This window comes from Pterocles gutturalis, unplaced genomic scaffold (assembly GCF_000699245.1).
Source record: "Pterocles gutturalis isolate BGI_N339 unplaced genomic scaffold, ASM69924v1 scaffold39544, whole genome shotgun sequence".
NCBI classification, from domain to species: Eukaryota; Metazoa; Chordata; class Aves; order Pterocliformes; family Pteroclidae; genus Pterocles; species Pterocles gutturalis.
Genome location: NW_010132261.1, coordinates 59,534 through 76,414, shown reverse-complemented (window position 1 = coordinate 76,414; position 16,881 = coordinate 59,534). Strand labels below are relative to the sequence as shown.

At 33.3% G+C, this 16,881-nt stretch overlaps 1 protein-coding gene across 1 annotated transcript in view; it reads right to left on the bottom strand.

The window, feature by feature from the left end:
- Positions 1-16,881, bottom strand: part of LOC104467172 (ryanodine receptor 3-like) — a gene marked incomplete at both ends in the record, with an annotated part of 114,588 nt that overhangs the window by 38,745 nt on the left and 58,962 nt on the right. Inside the window, 12 exon segments of the mRNA XM_010080842.1 lie at positions 493-731; positions 1,657-1,717; positions 2,378-2,427; positions 4,700-4,821; positions 5,662-5,729; positions 6,014-6,129; positions 10,529-10,652; positions 10,823-10,898; positions 11,338-11,400; positions 12,995-13,144; positions 14,575-14,664; positions 16,045-16,123. Of these exon segments, the coding sequence (XP_010079144.1) occupies positions 493-731; positions 1,657-1,717; positions 2,378-2,427; positions 4,700-4,821; positions 5,662-5,729; positions 6,014-6,129; positions 10,529-10,652; positions 10,823-10,898; positions 11,338-11,400; positions 12,995-13,144; positions 14,575-14,664; positions 16,045-16,123 (1,238 nt within the window).

Here is a 16,881-nt window from a genome sequence, read left to right as displayed (position 1 = left end):
TGCTGAACCTCAAGGAGGCATTTCTGTAATTTTAAACTAAAAGATGCCAAGTATAAGGAAAATTTAAATTAAAAGAAATAAAGTGATTTTCAAATGTAAGAGAAAAAAAAAACACAAGGAATTAATAATGTGTTGTCTCCTTTAATCTAATTAGGTAAAAATATGTATCAAAAATAAGCATAATTTAATTTTCTATAGGGAAATTTCTGTAGTCTCATCCACACAGCTGGTAAGAGAGCACTTAAGGGGAAATTTTACTTTCTCTCTCTCTCAATGTTTGGTGAAATATTGTACATAATTAACTTGAAACTTCCTGAGTACTACTTTTAAACATGCAATAGAAAGAAGGTACTATGCAGCTAATTTCAGATTTAATGCTGGAAATATGTTATTGAAAACAGAACTTCATCCTTTGAATTAATGCAATCATTACTAAAAAGCATTTGTATTATTATAACGGAATAAACTCCAAAAAGAAAATAAAATACGTACAAAGTAAATCAATTCCAAACTGATATTGTGAAATATGTTCAAAAATTGATGTCAAGATCGGTAACAATGCTACTGTAGTATAATTGATATTCTGTGAAACACCCTTGATTTGTGTTCGCGCATGGGTAAATTTCCCAAGTTTAAGATTTTCTGAAGTTTTTTCCAGGTCTTCAGCTGCATTTTCAAAAAAGGCACGCAACCCAGCTTTAACAAGCTCAGATCCTGATTTCATAACAGTTCTGAAAAACAATAAGGGAAAAATATTAACTTTGCATTGATCTTCAGTAGTTGTACAGATATATATGTACATGTTAGTTATATTCTATCCGTCTTTGAAGATAAACGTGTATCAGTGAACTCTACATTATGAGCTGAAAAGGACAATTACATCTACACAGCAGAATAAGCAACAATCAGCTTGGAGCATTTAATGCAAAATAATAACAAAAAAGATCTTCCTTAGTTTTGTCTTTCCAGTTTTTGTGATCTACTTTCAAACAACATAATGCCTTTCCAGCAAATATCACAGATGGGAAGAATGTTCCCCTGTACAACATGCTCAAGAAAAATATCTCTTAATCCCTAAATTTTTATGGAAGCCACAGTACTTAGGTGTGCAAGTCAGGATACACGCTTACTTATCTTCAAAGCACCCTAAATCTAGAAAATGCAACTGCAGTACCAAGCATCACAGTCCCATTCCTTAATTTTTTTGCACTCTTCTCCAACCCCTTCATGAAGCTTTGCAGTGTTGTTATTCATGAATTCATTGTCAGGCTGCTGTATAACATAACCAGGCCAGAAAACAGTTCAAATTAAGAAACTATCCTGGCCTGCATTTTAATTTACATAAGCATTTAAATGGTAAAAAGTAAAAGTTAGCAAATGTAACTATGCCCATGTAATAATACATTCTGCATACTTCTAATGCCAAAGTCTTCAAAGGCCCTTGGAAAGGGTGCAAGAAGTTTTCAATGTTTTAATGACAAGCATTGAACAGAAAAATGCATATGCAACTCTTTAGATTAAATCTACTAATATGGAGATAACATCTGAATTATTGATATTGCTAATATCATTAATTACAAATAAGGAATAAAAAAACTGCTCCTGAAAAACACCTACGTAGTTTGTATGTAGCTGGTACAAATGTCAAAAACTCACCTTGTGTCAAGAGACTGAGCTAAGATGTGCAGGCAGTTCACCATTGTAGCAGAATCACTACCTGTAGAAAGAGATACTATGAGAACACTACAGTATAAAATAAGTAGGATAATCTAATGGTCCAAAATATCATTATTAGAGATGCACAGGTTAAACAAGACATGACATAAGTCTCCCACCTTAGGTCACTGGAGGGAGAGTTAAGTCTGGTTCTAGAACTAACTTTCAAGTTCTTAAGCCCATTTCCATACAAGAACTAAAAAGAACTAGTGTCTACTTGTGGCTCATTTTCTTCTCTTGACCCTGCAACACTCTGAACGTTGTTATTTTGTAGTACCTACATTTCTTTCATCATTTTCTTACTAATACCTTTGAAAAACATATGCTACTTCCCCCTAGCCTATTGAGAAATTGATCTGTTGGATTCAACAGCTAGATGACAGAAATCAAAACAACTACTATAAGATGATTTTGAAGGCATGAGATTTTTTTAAAGGAGTCTGAAAATGCTAGAAGCTGCTATTTCTTCCTGCTCCAATACTTTAAATATTCTCTTAACTGTTACCTTCAGAGCCATGTTCAATGCACTCACTAATTGTACTGGAAATTAATGCATAATTTTATACAACTTGCCTGTAGTTTGTGAAGTGTTTCAGGTAAGATAGAAGCAATGGTTATACGTTCTTTATACTTTTTATCAAGATCTTTCTTAACAACTTACCAAAAAGTGAGATCCTATGTCTAACAAGAGCAGCTAGTTTGCAGAACAGGCTAAAGTAGAAAAGAACAGAAAGAGCAAGATGACAAGACAAAGATTAAAGATTTATTTAGAATATGAGATAAAGAGTAGTAGGAATATGAAAGGGAAAACACAACATAGTTCCTGGAATGTGTATTTTGAATCATACATGATGATAACAGTCAGTCAAATAACTGCATTAAGATGAATAACTTTTTGATGTTTCTGAATTCTCTCATTTTCTAAACTTTTCTACTTCAGAGATGACTTGAAATGTGAAACTTTCTTTTGATTACAGTGGTTTCCAACAATTGCATATTATACAGCTTAGCCATTCGTTATGGCTATTATTTCTGAATAAGAAATTATTTTTGTAAGAACAAGAAAAACTGAGTAACACTTTAGTGTTTCACTTGGCATTTTGCAGGAAATGAATATTACAAACGTTCATGCTATTTAAAACAATTTGTGAAGATATCCTCTGCAAATAAATAAACCTTGGTTTAACCACTGTGATGATAAGATGAATCCTGAAATATATACAGACTAGAAGAACTTCTGGCAAGTATGTGAGAAATTTGCATATCTAACCTATCTGTCAAAATAGTAGGATAATTAATAAAAAAGATAAATTAATAACTCTCTAGAGGTTAAAGAGGCTGCTTTAACTTCTAAAAACAAAGACAGCTAGGTAGACTTGTTTATCATCTGTGCTATACTTTAAAAATGGAATTAGGACATAAAAAATGAAGCAAATATACCTCAGGAATTGGTATGGTCTCTTACTAACAAGAGATTTTCACTGTTTTCTTCACAATAGCAAGGAAATACTATACTTCCTGTAAGATGAAATAATCACTTTTCTCATTGAAGAACGGACAAAAAGGTATTTCTGAAATTATAATAGCAGATATGCAGGCTAGACATCTAACTTCTTTCATGTGCCTTTGTAAAGGCGTTTCATACAAACCTAGAAAGCATCTTTCTAGCTTTATTAAGCTGACCTGACTGACTTTATTCTAAGGATTATTCAGAGAGGAAACATTAAATTGAAATGAAATGTAACTTCCACCCTCCTGAACCTGAGTTGACTTCCTCAGCTACTGGAGGACTATCTTGCACATTTGCATATACAGTATCTGAAAGCTCATCAAGCTTAGGGACTTAACACTCACTGTTATGGGCAACTGCTATATAAGCACTACTGCCCACCTAGAAGATGGAAACAAAAGGGTAATAATAATTTAGAGAAATGCAAAAATACTGTGGAAGATAAACTGAAGAATGTAACCTAGGAAGTTCAGTGCTAGGCCTTGTCTTGTTTAACAACAAGTAAGTAACCTTTACTTTCAAGTTTTATATAGAATGGTACTCTTTACTATTTATACAGAATCATAGAATATCTACTCTTCCATCGAAAAAGTAGTAAACTCTGGTCAATATAGTGAAAGAAAGCAAAAGAAATTTGAGAAACTGACAGTTAAAGTAAGAGAGCATGACAGTAACATACAGTTTAAAAGATTAGGATACAAAATTTCTCAAAGGAAAAAACTGGCAGCACACCTTTAAAGGGGAGGAAAATACTGGCAACAAAAATATCAGATGACAATTGTAATTAAAAACAACTTAAATATTAATTTTTAAATGTTAACTGCAGAAAAATTGAATTCATATTTTTGTAAAGGCAACACATCATAAATTAAAAGGCAACTATTTCTTTTTATTTGAGTTTTCTAGAATAACTTTGAGTCAAATGGCTGATTCCAACCAAATCTGAAACAGTACAGATGTCTGAAAATTATTAAATTTCAACAACTATTGTGTGGGGGCAGAAGTAATTTTGTAGAGAGAGCAGAATCTGTAATGAGCCCTAAAAAGATGCATTGTGATATTTTCACATTTTTGGTATCTGAAAATTTAAATGTGAGACCATTTAAGTGACCCAAAAAGTGGGATAAGCTTCAACCAGAAACTGGCATCAACAATGAAACACAAATCCATCAGAAACTAAGTTTTATTAGTTCCATTGCTCACAGAATTATTTATTACTGTTTTTGATGTTGTCATCCATAATTATATATTTTATATATATAAATTAGTATATGTACTTAATTCTTTAATTATGTATTAAAGAATACTAAAATGAGGAATTCTATTCACTCACTGCCATTCTGATACAGAATAAACTGTTCACTTTTTATGTCAGGAAACTGAGCTTTTGAACTATTTTTCTCTTTAATCTAAGACGACACCTTTAATTATCTATATAGATCCCTCCTGTGTATATCTTAATTTTCTACTTACCTTGCTACCATTTCCTTTTCCTTATTTGATGCATATCCACTGCTACTGAGTGTTTTTGTTGGAGAAGACAGGAAGTAGAGGCAGTGATTTGTAAAGTACTGATCAACTAATGGTAAAAGAACCTAAGAAATACAGATACAAAATGTATTTTTCACAGAGCACAATGGTAAATGTAGCAACAATGCTCTGATTCATCAAAGATCATTCAAAGAATTTGAGAAGTTATGTAACAGTTCTATTTTCTTGTTTCAGACACAAAGTCATATAAATTAAAACCTTAAGTCTTACAATTTTACTTGACAGTTATGTAAAGAATAAACAGAGTTACACAGATCTGTCTATTTTGGATCTAATATTGAAGGTTTAACTCTTCCCACATTCAACAGTGATAAATATCATTGAACTAAGAGGACCCTTCCTCTCCAATATTTACATAACTGTCCAGTACAGATACAAAGGGAGAGGTTTTTTTTTTTTTGTTTAAGATCCTAAATTAAATCCTAAATATTATTTTTACTTCAAATTTGATGATTGACAACATTTTTCTTATTAGGTACACAAATGTGTATGACGTTACTATGCATAGGAGTATTTATTCCTGTTAATTAAATGATACTATGCACTTCAGTGATATACAGCGGCAAAATTTTTCAGAAATAATTGATATGTTCAGCGAGAGTATTTAATTTCATTTAATAAATAAGCTGCCTTTTAATTTCTATGTTCCTTCTCATGTAGAAGCAGATATATTGAAATATTTTGAAATACTTGAATCCAGCAAATATATTGAATTATTTTTGAAAATATTCTGAAATATTTGTTAACATTTAATTGATTACTTACCATGCAAAAAATGGGAAAGATATATTTCTATTACCTGAAAATATTCTAACATTACAAATTTCCATATTCTGTATAGTGAAATGTGTTTGTAACATTACTTGAAATACCAAATCACTCACTTTGGCAAAGAATTTTATTTCTTGGTCATGTGGAGATTTTTCAGTTTTCCCACTGGTTACAATGGCTTCTGCAAGGATACAATCAAGGCAGACAAAAATAAGTTGTCTAATAATAAATAACACCATAGCTCTTTGATATACCTTGCAAACTTAGTTTTGCTGAAATACAAATAAATTAGCAGAAACAATATAGCTAATTACGAATGTCCAAGAATTCAGTTAGAATTAAAAGACAGCATTTAAGTTTCTTAAATGCAACAAAGATAGTGATTGCTACAAATTTAAATGTATCAATTAAAATATTTAAATATTAAAAATTTAAATTATTTTCAAAATAAAATCTGCAGCTTACCTAAATGTGCAATAAACTCTTGAGCAGAATCAACATATTTTAAAATTTTCTTCAGAAACTTAAAGGCAAACCTCTTTTCCATGGATGAAGCATCCAAATCCATCTCATTCAGACCCCTGTTTTAGAAAGCATTAAGATAAATAACGATGATTACAGTAGTACAAATTATGACAATCCTATGCAGCATTACATTCCTTATTATCTTTAAATTATGGCAAATTTTCATACGAAGGAGAAAATTACCTTCCATAGCAATTTTCAGTTATGAATGATGTCACAAGAAATGTTCACAAATCAGTTCATGTTTCTCTAAGAGGTAAAATAGCTTTGGATTAAAGTATCCTAAATATATCTATTTTAGGATAACAACTTCAGAGAGCTATCTTATTGCACAAATTAAGTCATGGTACATTTGAATCTAAGCAATGCATTGGTCACTCAATTTCTACTGCAGGCAGATTAAAGTGGCAAATGTTTAGGAAGTCAGCAATTGAAGCTTTACCAAATCAGTCTAAGTCCTACACTTCATTTCATTATTCACTATTAAACTTCATTTTTGTCCTTGAATTTTAACAAAGACTGAAGTCAAAATGACTTAAGCTACTAAACGAAAATCTAAGTGCAAGCAACAAACTACTATATATTCAAAGGATTTGAAAAATTTCTATCGTATGTGATATTTTCTGAAGAGTCATGTATTATTTATTATTTGAGATAAATTCATGACCTAAATCATGACTGGTGCATGCAAGATATTAAAGAGGACTGAAAACATATGCGGCTTGGCTATGTGTAGATTTAAAATAGTAGATTTTATTCTAGCTACAAATTAAACCCACCTCACTGAAATTCTGAAATTCTTTAGGATCACAGAAAAACCTAGGTTTGAAGGAACCTCTGAGTGCCATCTGATCCAAGTCCCATATCAAAGCAAAGCCACAGTTAGATCAGGTTGCTCAGAACCTTGTCCAATAATGTACTGAGTATCTTCAAGGATCAAAATCTCATAATAACTCTGAAGACCCTACTGTCATGTTTGACCACGCTCATTGTGAAAAATAAGGGTGAAATATTTTCACATATCTAACTGGAATTTCCCTTGTAACAACTTGTTACCTTTGAGTAGATAGTGTTTGACATCATCATCTCTATAACCTTGCATTGAAGACAGTGGTAAAATTCTATTGTAGCCTTCTGTTTTAATACTGAAAAAAAATCTAGCCTCTCCTCAGACCCTCTTCTGGCATGACATGCATGCCAGTCCTCAAAGAATCTTAGTGGCCCTCCACTTGATTAACTCTTTTGCCAGTGTCTTCCTTACCACTGGTGAAACAAAAACTGGATGACGTACTCCTGATATAGTCTCATGATCACAAAATGGAAGGGGAAAAAAGTCACCTCCATCAACCTGCAGACTACATTTACTAATACAGTCTAGTGCACTGTCAGCCTTCATCATCACAAGGACACACTCCTGATTCATGTTCAACTTGCAGAATTAGAAGTTCTTTTCTGCATAGATGCTGTCAGACTCAATTTCCCTACTCCTGGGGTTATTCCATCCCAGGTATAGGACTTTGCATTTACCTTTGCTCAACCTCACAAGAGTTCTGTCAGCCTATTTTTCCAGCCCATCAAAGTTCCTCTCAAAGGCAGCCAAGCTCTCCAATTTATTGTTAAGGGTTCATTCCACAAAACTGCTAAGGATGCATTCTGTCTTGTCATCCAGGATGTGAACGGGATTTTTTTTCTTTTTCTTTTTGAAGTCACATAACTCTATAGATTTTAATTTATTCTGTTTTCAAACATACTTGATTTTACAAGTCATTAATTCCTTCTTCTTTGTTTCCTTGAGGTTTTCTTGTATATTTGTTTAGTTTGCAACTTGTTCATAGTCTCTTTATTCCAACATTAAGAGGACTAAATTATAATTGAAATTTTCAGTTGACAGATGGTGGCCTGCACCCAGGACATCTAACTGGCTTGCCAAGTGAGGAAGTGATTGAGTAACATTAAGGGAAACCTCTGGTTATCCATAATGTCTACTTCATTTGCTTCTGGACAAATTCTTCAAATAGTAGTACCTAGGCAGACCCTCCCTTTATCAATTAGAGAAAATTATCCAGCTAAAGGAGATGGAGACACTACAGAGGAGTTGAACAACGTGTCAGCAGTAGGGAAGAAGTGAGGAACTGGTAGTTTGTGGCACTGAGGCAAAAGCAAGAAAGGAACAAGAAAGCAGGAAAGTTGCTGGACTCACTGTCGTGATACGGAGGAAATGATCATTTGTCCTGAGATTCCTTAGCACTGGTGTAGGAATAAATCAGGAAGAATAAACAAAAAATTAGACTAACAATTGAAAAAGAGCTACAAGGTGAATCCAAGGAAAAAAGTAATTCTGTGGGAGAAGGCTGATGCAGCAGAGATTTTAACAACAAAACTATCTAAATACTCAAGTGTATGTTCTTGACCATGTCAAAGCATGGGTAAGAGGAAAGGAATGGTTATACTCTGAGGGAACAGAACCAGGGAACCAAAGAATACATTCGGATCCCATTTTACACCAACATAACAAGACTCTAACTGCCCATCTTACAGATTTCATTTGAAAAAAAAATCTATTTCAAGAGTCCTAGTTATTATACTTTTATGACCTTCTATTAATTGATGTATCACATGTAAAATCAAATGCTTTGGTATGCATTAACAGCTATGCATGGTTGACAGACATCTCCTGCTGCCTCAATCTCAAAGAAGGTAATGCAACTAAATATGTATTTTCAGTGAGATCACTGTAAATACTCTGTGTTTATATTAAGTCATGGTTGCTAAGAGATTACATGTACTTTCCTAAATATTGAAAGACGTTGGTAGTTCCGTTAAATAACAAAGGAAACATCAAAAAACTTGTAGAGGCTTAAAGATGCTTATCAAAATACCATGTTGTTTCTAATGTATACTTCAATAAGGCCCGAGAGATTTATCTGTATGTCATAAACACCCAAGAGCGCTTCAAAAGTGTTCTCAACAAAGAAAGAGAAGCAAAAATCAAAACAAAGGCAGATGGTATATGTAAAGTACACACACTGTGCTGCCTAAATGTTTCCAATTATAAAGAATTTCCATCTTTTAATGATTAGTCCAACATTTCTAAGAATGACATTCTGGAAATGTGATAATTACAATCAGTACTTCAAAAGATTTTATATATACTTAAAATATGCACATATTCACCCAAAGAAAATACTGAGAAGAGGACAATCTTTATTCACCCTGATATAGGCAATTACTGCAAACTCTTTGCCTATACCCCATAAAGAGCTTCAACCAGCTTTTTCAAGTTGACTTGTCCCATTAGTTAACACTGAAAACATTGTATTCCTAACCTGAACAGAAGCAGCTGCAAAGAGATACTAAAACTAATATTTGAGCAATTCCATTGGTGTTGCAAAGGACCATTCAGCTGCAGAAACTAAACTTGATGGTTTTTTTTCATTCAGCGGCTCTAAAGCCATTATGGAGGATATAAAAATGTTTGATGCCATACCTACATTTTGGTTTCTGGCTGAGAGTCTAGATATGTGGCAGGAGGGTTTTTTTCTCAGTAGTAATACAGAAATGTATATTTAGAGCTGTCTTCTAATATCTTAAGAGATGTTATTTGTTGACGCCAACAAAGTTACCTTTTGCAGATGCTAATAATCAATTTGTATAAATTTCTGAGTATTTTCACTACAGACACAGACTTGAAAACCAGAAATAAATTAAAACAAGTAAGATTTGACTCTATGCATGTACAGAAAAATTTGTTCATTAATACAATTTAGTTCACAAAAATGCTTAATGCCAGCAAAATTATAGTTTCCTATGTGCTCAGGTGTTTCACATACAATAAAATATGATAGCTATAGTGTATTGTGTAACTTACAACTCCATCATATAAAGATAAAAATACAGTATAAGTTATTTTAATTTCATTGACAGTGTAAGTCCCCACAGGCCAGTTTACTGCCAGACACAGCAACTGAAGCTAGAGTACAACTGAAGAAGCCTGCGCTTCTGCTTGAGCAGAAGCTAAGGATGAAATGCCCACAAAACAGCCACCTTGTCTCACTGCTTCACAGAACTCAGATCAACATTTTCTTAAAAACTGCATTAAAAAGCACTTTTACATAGATGTGTTTCAGTATCAGACCTCAGATTTATTTTCCCATGATCCCTACTGGCACTGCTGGCTGCTAATTTAGAAGTCTTGAATCATCTGCTTGTTTAATTACACTACTGTAACATTTTGTATTTACTATGATCACATATTTATTAAAAATATTACCCGTCTACACTATTTCAGATGGATCTTCATGAACATAAAAATAACAGAGACTCTGATTTACAGAATATATGATAAATGGTAATTATGTTAATAACTAACAGATTGCAGTTGCAGTAAGCAAAGGAAAATCATCATGGTTTGTGTACTGAATGTAAGCAAGTATCTCAAAAAAATATGTGACTTACCGAGATATGATTATACCATTGACTTGAAGGAATTTAAACAACTCTTGTGCCTTTTCACGGTCCCGTAATTTCTCCTTGGCTGTCAATGTGTCGTAAGGTACCAATAAAGGATGACTACCTCCACCTTTAGTAAGTTGAAAGAACTGTAAGTTTTTCTACTGTAAGATTTATTTTGCTTCAAGTACAAAAAGCAACCATTCAATTTTGATTGTCTTACACTGACTTCTTTCAGACTGTTTCTTCTCCCTCATTTTCCTCGTCTTGTTTTGTGTGGTTCACAGGATTCTGTCTTACCTTTGCTTTCCAACTCCATTTTCTTCTTCTTGGCCCATATATTATGGTAGTTTTCTGCCATTACCTCGACCATTCCCTACATCACCATCAGAAAAGACAAGATGCAAAATTAAAAGGTGACAATTAAAAATTTTGTAATTCTACATAATTTTATAGTCTTGAGTAAAGTCTACACTCTTGTGGTAAAAAACATCACAGTTTAGTGTCATTTCTACATTCAGCTACTACTTGAAGTCAGCACAGACACAGGATACGCATATATCACATGCTGTTGACAGCTCCTTTCCTAGGTTCACGATAACTTTTTCTAGGAACGCAGGAAGCAACAATGGCATAAACAGTAGAAATCTCTTCTTTAAATACACAAATAGCATGGCATGCACCTTTCTACAACAGCTTATCACAATCACAGTTCAAATACACTCATAAAATCTACAAAGTTCAACTCAATAATAATAATTAAAAAGACCTCTTAATTTGTTTCAGCACTACACATGTAAAATACAAATACAAACCTGAAGCTCCCTAGAAAGCACCACATTAGAGAGATCAAGTGGTGCTGGGCTATACCCATTTCCCTGTGAGGAAAGAAAAAGAGACTTGTTTTCAGATAAAAGTATTTCAGATAAAAGAATCAAATGTTCAAGTACAACATCTCTGCTGTTGATCTGATTAGAGTAACAACATTTATATTTTTAAACTTTCTAGTGGAAACTCTGTTCACCTTTTATTTTGCAATGTGCTGAAGACTCTAATAGAATACATCTGGTGATGTGGAAATAAGAAGGTTGCTGCAGATACTTGGATCTATTTGCAACAGATGGCAAGCTGCTAAGAATTATGCTTTTTGGACAAAGAGAGGAGACCAATCATGAGGCTTACAAGATGTGCCTTCAAAGCATGACAGAACAGTGTGGCAACAGCCTGAATGAACCATGCACTGAAGACAAGACATTGCAACAAAATGTTAAAATAAGTTATTGTCTTGTGGAATTTACAGACTAAAAAAAAAGGGGTGTGATATAATTATGCAGTCTTTAAATGTTTAAAGTGTGAACGCTCCAGTGCAGCAAATCTATTAGGCAGAAGTTAAATATGAACAGTCACATATAAATCAGTGATTTGAATAATGAAGTTAAACGTGCTGAAATCCTCTAATCAAACGTGTCTTTGTCATGCATCTTCTTGGGTAAGAAGGCCCAACTGCAGAACAGGTTCAACTGGCTGGAAGCAGAGATACTATAGACAGAAGGACTCCCTGTAATGGAGTGAAGTTTGCTGAAGAGATAAGAAATGCTCAAGAATTGTCTTGTAACAGAGTGCTCAGGGGCCACTTTTGGTAAACAAAACTTGTGCTGGGGGCTGAACGCAACACAAGATGATGCTGATGCTCACGATCAGTGCTGGTGCAAGTGTATATAAGGAATCCGCTCATGAGACATCTTTGCACACTCCTTGCAGAACTGCTTACAGCAGTAGGACTCTGCCCAGTGCATTGCTCATTAAATCTCACTATATTTAAGCACAAATGTATGTTAGATTCACCTCAAGGGGTACAATAAAAATTTCCAAATTTCCCAACACTTATCACAAACAGCTTTCCCCCCTTCAAGACACAGACGTGCTGAACAGCAGTCTCAACACGCTATTACAAGAAACTACAAATTAAAAAAATAGTCTTTGTCACATCAAAATGCTACTACATACTCTATAACTGCCTACAAATTTTGCCAGTAGATTTAACAAAAAGTATCACATATGCAATCTTGTCAGTCATAATTATAATCTTGACAAAAGCCCATTTCAGGCTCTTCTGTTTGACCAAAAAAGAAAGTTATTAGATTTACTTATTATAAAATAAAAAGCTTTAAATACTCTTTCATGTATTCTTTGAATGACTATACGGAAACTCTCTTCAGGTCTTCTAAGAAAATTAATAGATGTGCTCTCTGACAACCTTATTGCCTGAAAAACTGTTGTCTTTTTGCAATCCCTTCTTTAGTGTTAATGCACAGTTTTTATTATAATGACATGACTTCCAGTCTCAGAACTTGTAACATTAAAAGGTTCTTTTCATTAAAAATAATATAAAATGAACAGAATTTTGTATAAGTTCTTAGTAAATTGACAAACAAGCCTTTTGCTTCCTAAACTTAAGCAATTGCCCCTTACCTGGCTAGACTGAGATATGCTGCGGAGCTTTTCATTTTCACGCTGATGCATTACCGCTTCTCCTCCTTCCTTGGTCCTTTCCAGGCTCCATCCCATGGCCAACATGGTTTTCAGTGATTCCCTAGCAGGCCAACGATAAATTTCCTTTTCCTTTGAAGAAAACAATGTAAAATTTCTCCATAGTTAGCAAGTAGCAAAAACTCAGTAAAAATATTCCATCCTTCTTTATAAATTGGCACATGCCACGAAAGTAAACAAAATTTGTGTATTATATCTGAAGACATGATACAGTTCTTTTTACATGAGAAAGAAGCTTTAAAATACTTACAATTTTTTTGTTTTATTCTTAGTGGTATTTATTGCTGGGATACGTGTTATAAACTAACAGCACTCAAGTGAGCTCTGGAGCAATAATGTAGTTTGTATCTAGAAACTGATTTGTTGATTCCTCCAGCCCAAAATAATAAAAAATTTATGCCACTAGAAGTGCCACGAAATTAGTTAGGCAAGCATGTACATTTGAACACATCAGCACATAAGGCCTTTTTTTATATTTATATCCACTCATGGATACAGAACATTACTGATCTATACACCTCTTCAATATAAATACAGCCATTGATAAAAAATTAGCAAACAGCCTGTATTCCAACACTCCTTTCAAAAGTAAAGGTGGTAGAGAAAATCTGAAAGTTGTGGCAGTGAAAAAATCTGTCTATCACATTAAGACTTCTCAAATCAACCTAATAAAAATATTTCAGTTCTTACCATAAATAAGAATTTTATGACAGTTACTAAGCATGACAGTTTTTATGGAAAAAACTGATTTTCAGGTTCAAAACTTCTAATCTGAGACCATTCAGAAAATTATCTTTAAACTGCTTTAATAACAACTCAACCAGAAATTCTTCAGCTCCTCTACAAAGATTTCAAAGCAATATACAAAAGCTGGGAAATTAAACCTCTTGAATCCCTCTTGATTTTTGTCATCTCCATTTTCTGAACAGGAAAGTGTGGTAAAGAGGGACAAATGTAATTGACTTATTTGAGGCACCCAATGAATCATTGCAAAAATACATAACAGAATTCAAATTCAGTTCACTGTTCTGACAAGTAGAAGACATTCATGCCTAGTCAATAAGTTAAAATAAAAAATGCATTTAAAGTAGTTTAAATGTTTTTCCTCATTTGAACTGAAGCATCTCCTGCGCTTTCTTAAAATTTTTCTACCATCCTTCTTGAAGACAAAATTGCCTTCAGATATGTTAAATTACACTTTCATCTAAAGCCCAGGAGTTGCTGCCAGTCATTCCTCATCCATGAAGGCCTGAAAACCCTGTGCTATTGATACTTTGAATACAAATTGGCCCAGGCCTACGAAGACTGCATAACAGAAGCAAGTAATACAAGACTCTGTGCAAGATTAACTAAACAACCACTTCAGCATATACATGTTGCTGTTCTTAACTGTAAGAATCCTAGTTTGTCACTCTTCCTTTTCTAGCATATATTTGAAGAAGATTTTAAAAAGCACACAAATCAGTCTACTTTGTATTAATGCAGCTGAAATTTCCTCTTACCTTTTCAGTTAAAGTTTTGAAAGGTCTTATTAATGGGTGAGTCTTCGTATTTTCATCCAGTGAAACACCGTATTTCCATCCACTATTAGTCTGAAAAAAATAAATATACTGAATAAGATGAGAACAACATGGATGACTAGCAGCAAATTGGCTAGCTTAGTTTGTCATATTGAACTACTAATCTACTCCCATAGCTACTCAGTGTCACAGAAATTTCTCTTCAAAGAGCATGCATCCATCCGTGGGTACACCAGAACAAAACATAGCCCAGACAGATTAGATGCCATCTATGAGCAGTAGGTCTCATACAACCAGTTCTGAGCCTAATACACACTGGCCCCTTTCAAATGGACTCATGCATTAAGATGGTACTGGCTAAGGTAAAAAAGCTGTCTCTATACTCTGAGAGGCTAGAGTCAGCAACACAGAGAAGAAAATGTAACATTAGCAGATCAACCACTAAAGAACGTAACTTTACTGAATCTTTTACCTTAAACAATATTAACTGAAATTTATGGTTTGAGATTAATGTGTGTATATTTACATATCTGTATATATGTATACCTTCCTCTACAAATTTGCATACATAGCCCCACAAAACAGAATCGTTCTATGTAACTGTTCTATAAAATTAGTATTAATTTGTTATTAATTGTTATAATTAATTACTTAACCCCATCTCTGTCTTTTTTCAGTGAATTAAAGAGGTTTAAAATTCATACTTGGGTTGAATGAGTTACTCATATCCAAACACTTCTAACATAGGTATCAAAAACCGCAACAACTCCATCAAACGTAATTTTGTTCAAATTTACTTCTAAAAATTATATTTATTAACATTAAAATTTATTTGCAAAATGTAACACTAAAAAGGCTTTATTAAATGTCTCAGTGTAACATTAAAAAAATATTTAAAAATCACTTAGTATATATTGTCTTGTCTTATAGATATTTTGAAGTAGTGAAACAGAAACACAGTACAGTGACAGAGCCCTTGGAAAATTATAAAGGCAATCAATACATAACAGCCTTCTTAAAGGTAGAAAGAAAGAAAGAAAGGCTCTAACTACATTTTCTGAAATTAAAAAAAAAGGACATTAGACTTCCCAGGTACTCTCTTATATCACAGAGATGCTGCAGTAAAACTGAATTTCTGACTCCCAGCCAAAAAATGTCATTACCAGGCATAATAAAGCTAAGATCTAAAAGAAAAAAAAAAAAAAGTGCCCCTTTATCAATTCCCCTCAGATCTTTGTCCTAATAAATTCTGGTCACTTTGAAAAAGTGAAAAATTTCAATGCATTTTCTTGAGCAAAAGGTTTCTTTCACATATCCCTAAAGTAATATGCAGACATTAATGCACTCTGAACAAGGGCCTATCAGTTAAACAGTCCAATTTTTCTTTTGATATTCAGGTATTATTTACTAGTCCTTTTCTGACAGTTGCCAGTCTCTTAAAATCATTCCTACCTTGTCAAAGGCCCATTTATCATGGGAATGTTCAGCATACTTGCTAACAATATACTCCAACTTTTCAGGAAGAACAAGGCTGTAAACAAAGGGGAATATGGTCATTCAGTTATAAGTTCTGCAGTCTGATTTATGTAAAATGTGTCAATATAGTATAGCATTAATCATAATGCTTCACCTCCAGATGAAGGCAAAACATTTGGCTTTGTAATTCCATTTTCTTTTAGAAGAAATGTCACAAAGAAATCAGGGCTATAAAGACCTTTACAGGAAATTTTGAATACATAATATTTACATTTATTAGCAACTAAAAATCACAAGAAAAAAAACCTGCTTCACCATAACCTACAGGTATTTTTCTTGATAATTCTTAATACAGGATAATATTAGTAGGATGTTTCACATTGCATAATGATGGAGGGGTAAGACTTTAATAACAAGAATCAACTAGTAATCCTCAGTTCTTGAACTTAAGTGTTAGAAATCTGTATTTTAAAACCACAAGATTACTAGGAAGGCCAAGTCTCTATTAAATCATCATTCATGACCTGCTTATTTTGCTGTAACAGGTTGCTACAGATCAATTCTCAAGACTAAGTGAAGATTTTCCAAAAACTTGGGCAATAGGCCAATTGAATCACTTACCAGATTTTTACAATCTTGTACGATTTGTCATAAGCACACTCTAAATAATGACAGTATCAAACGTGCTACAGGTGCTTATATCCCAAACATCTGAACTGTTAAGTAATAGGGTACACAGTAAGTATAGAATTTACTATGTACTCTGCAGATATAATGGGGAAATATTTAACATCTGTACAGTTCTGAGAAGAA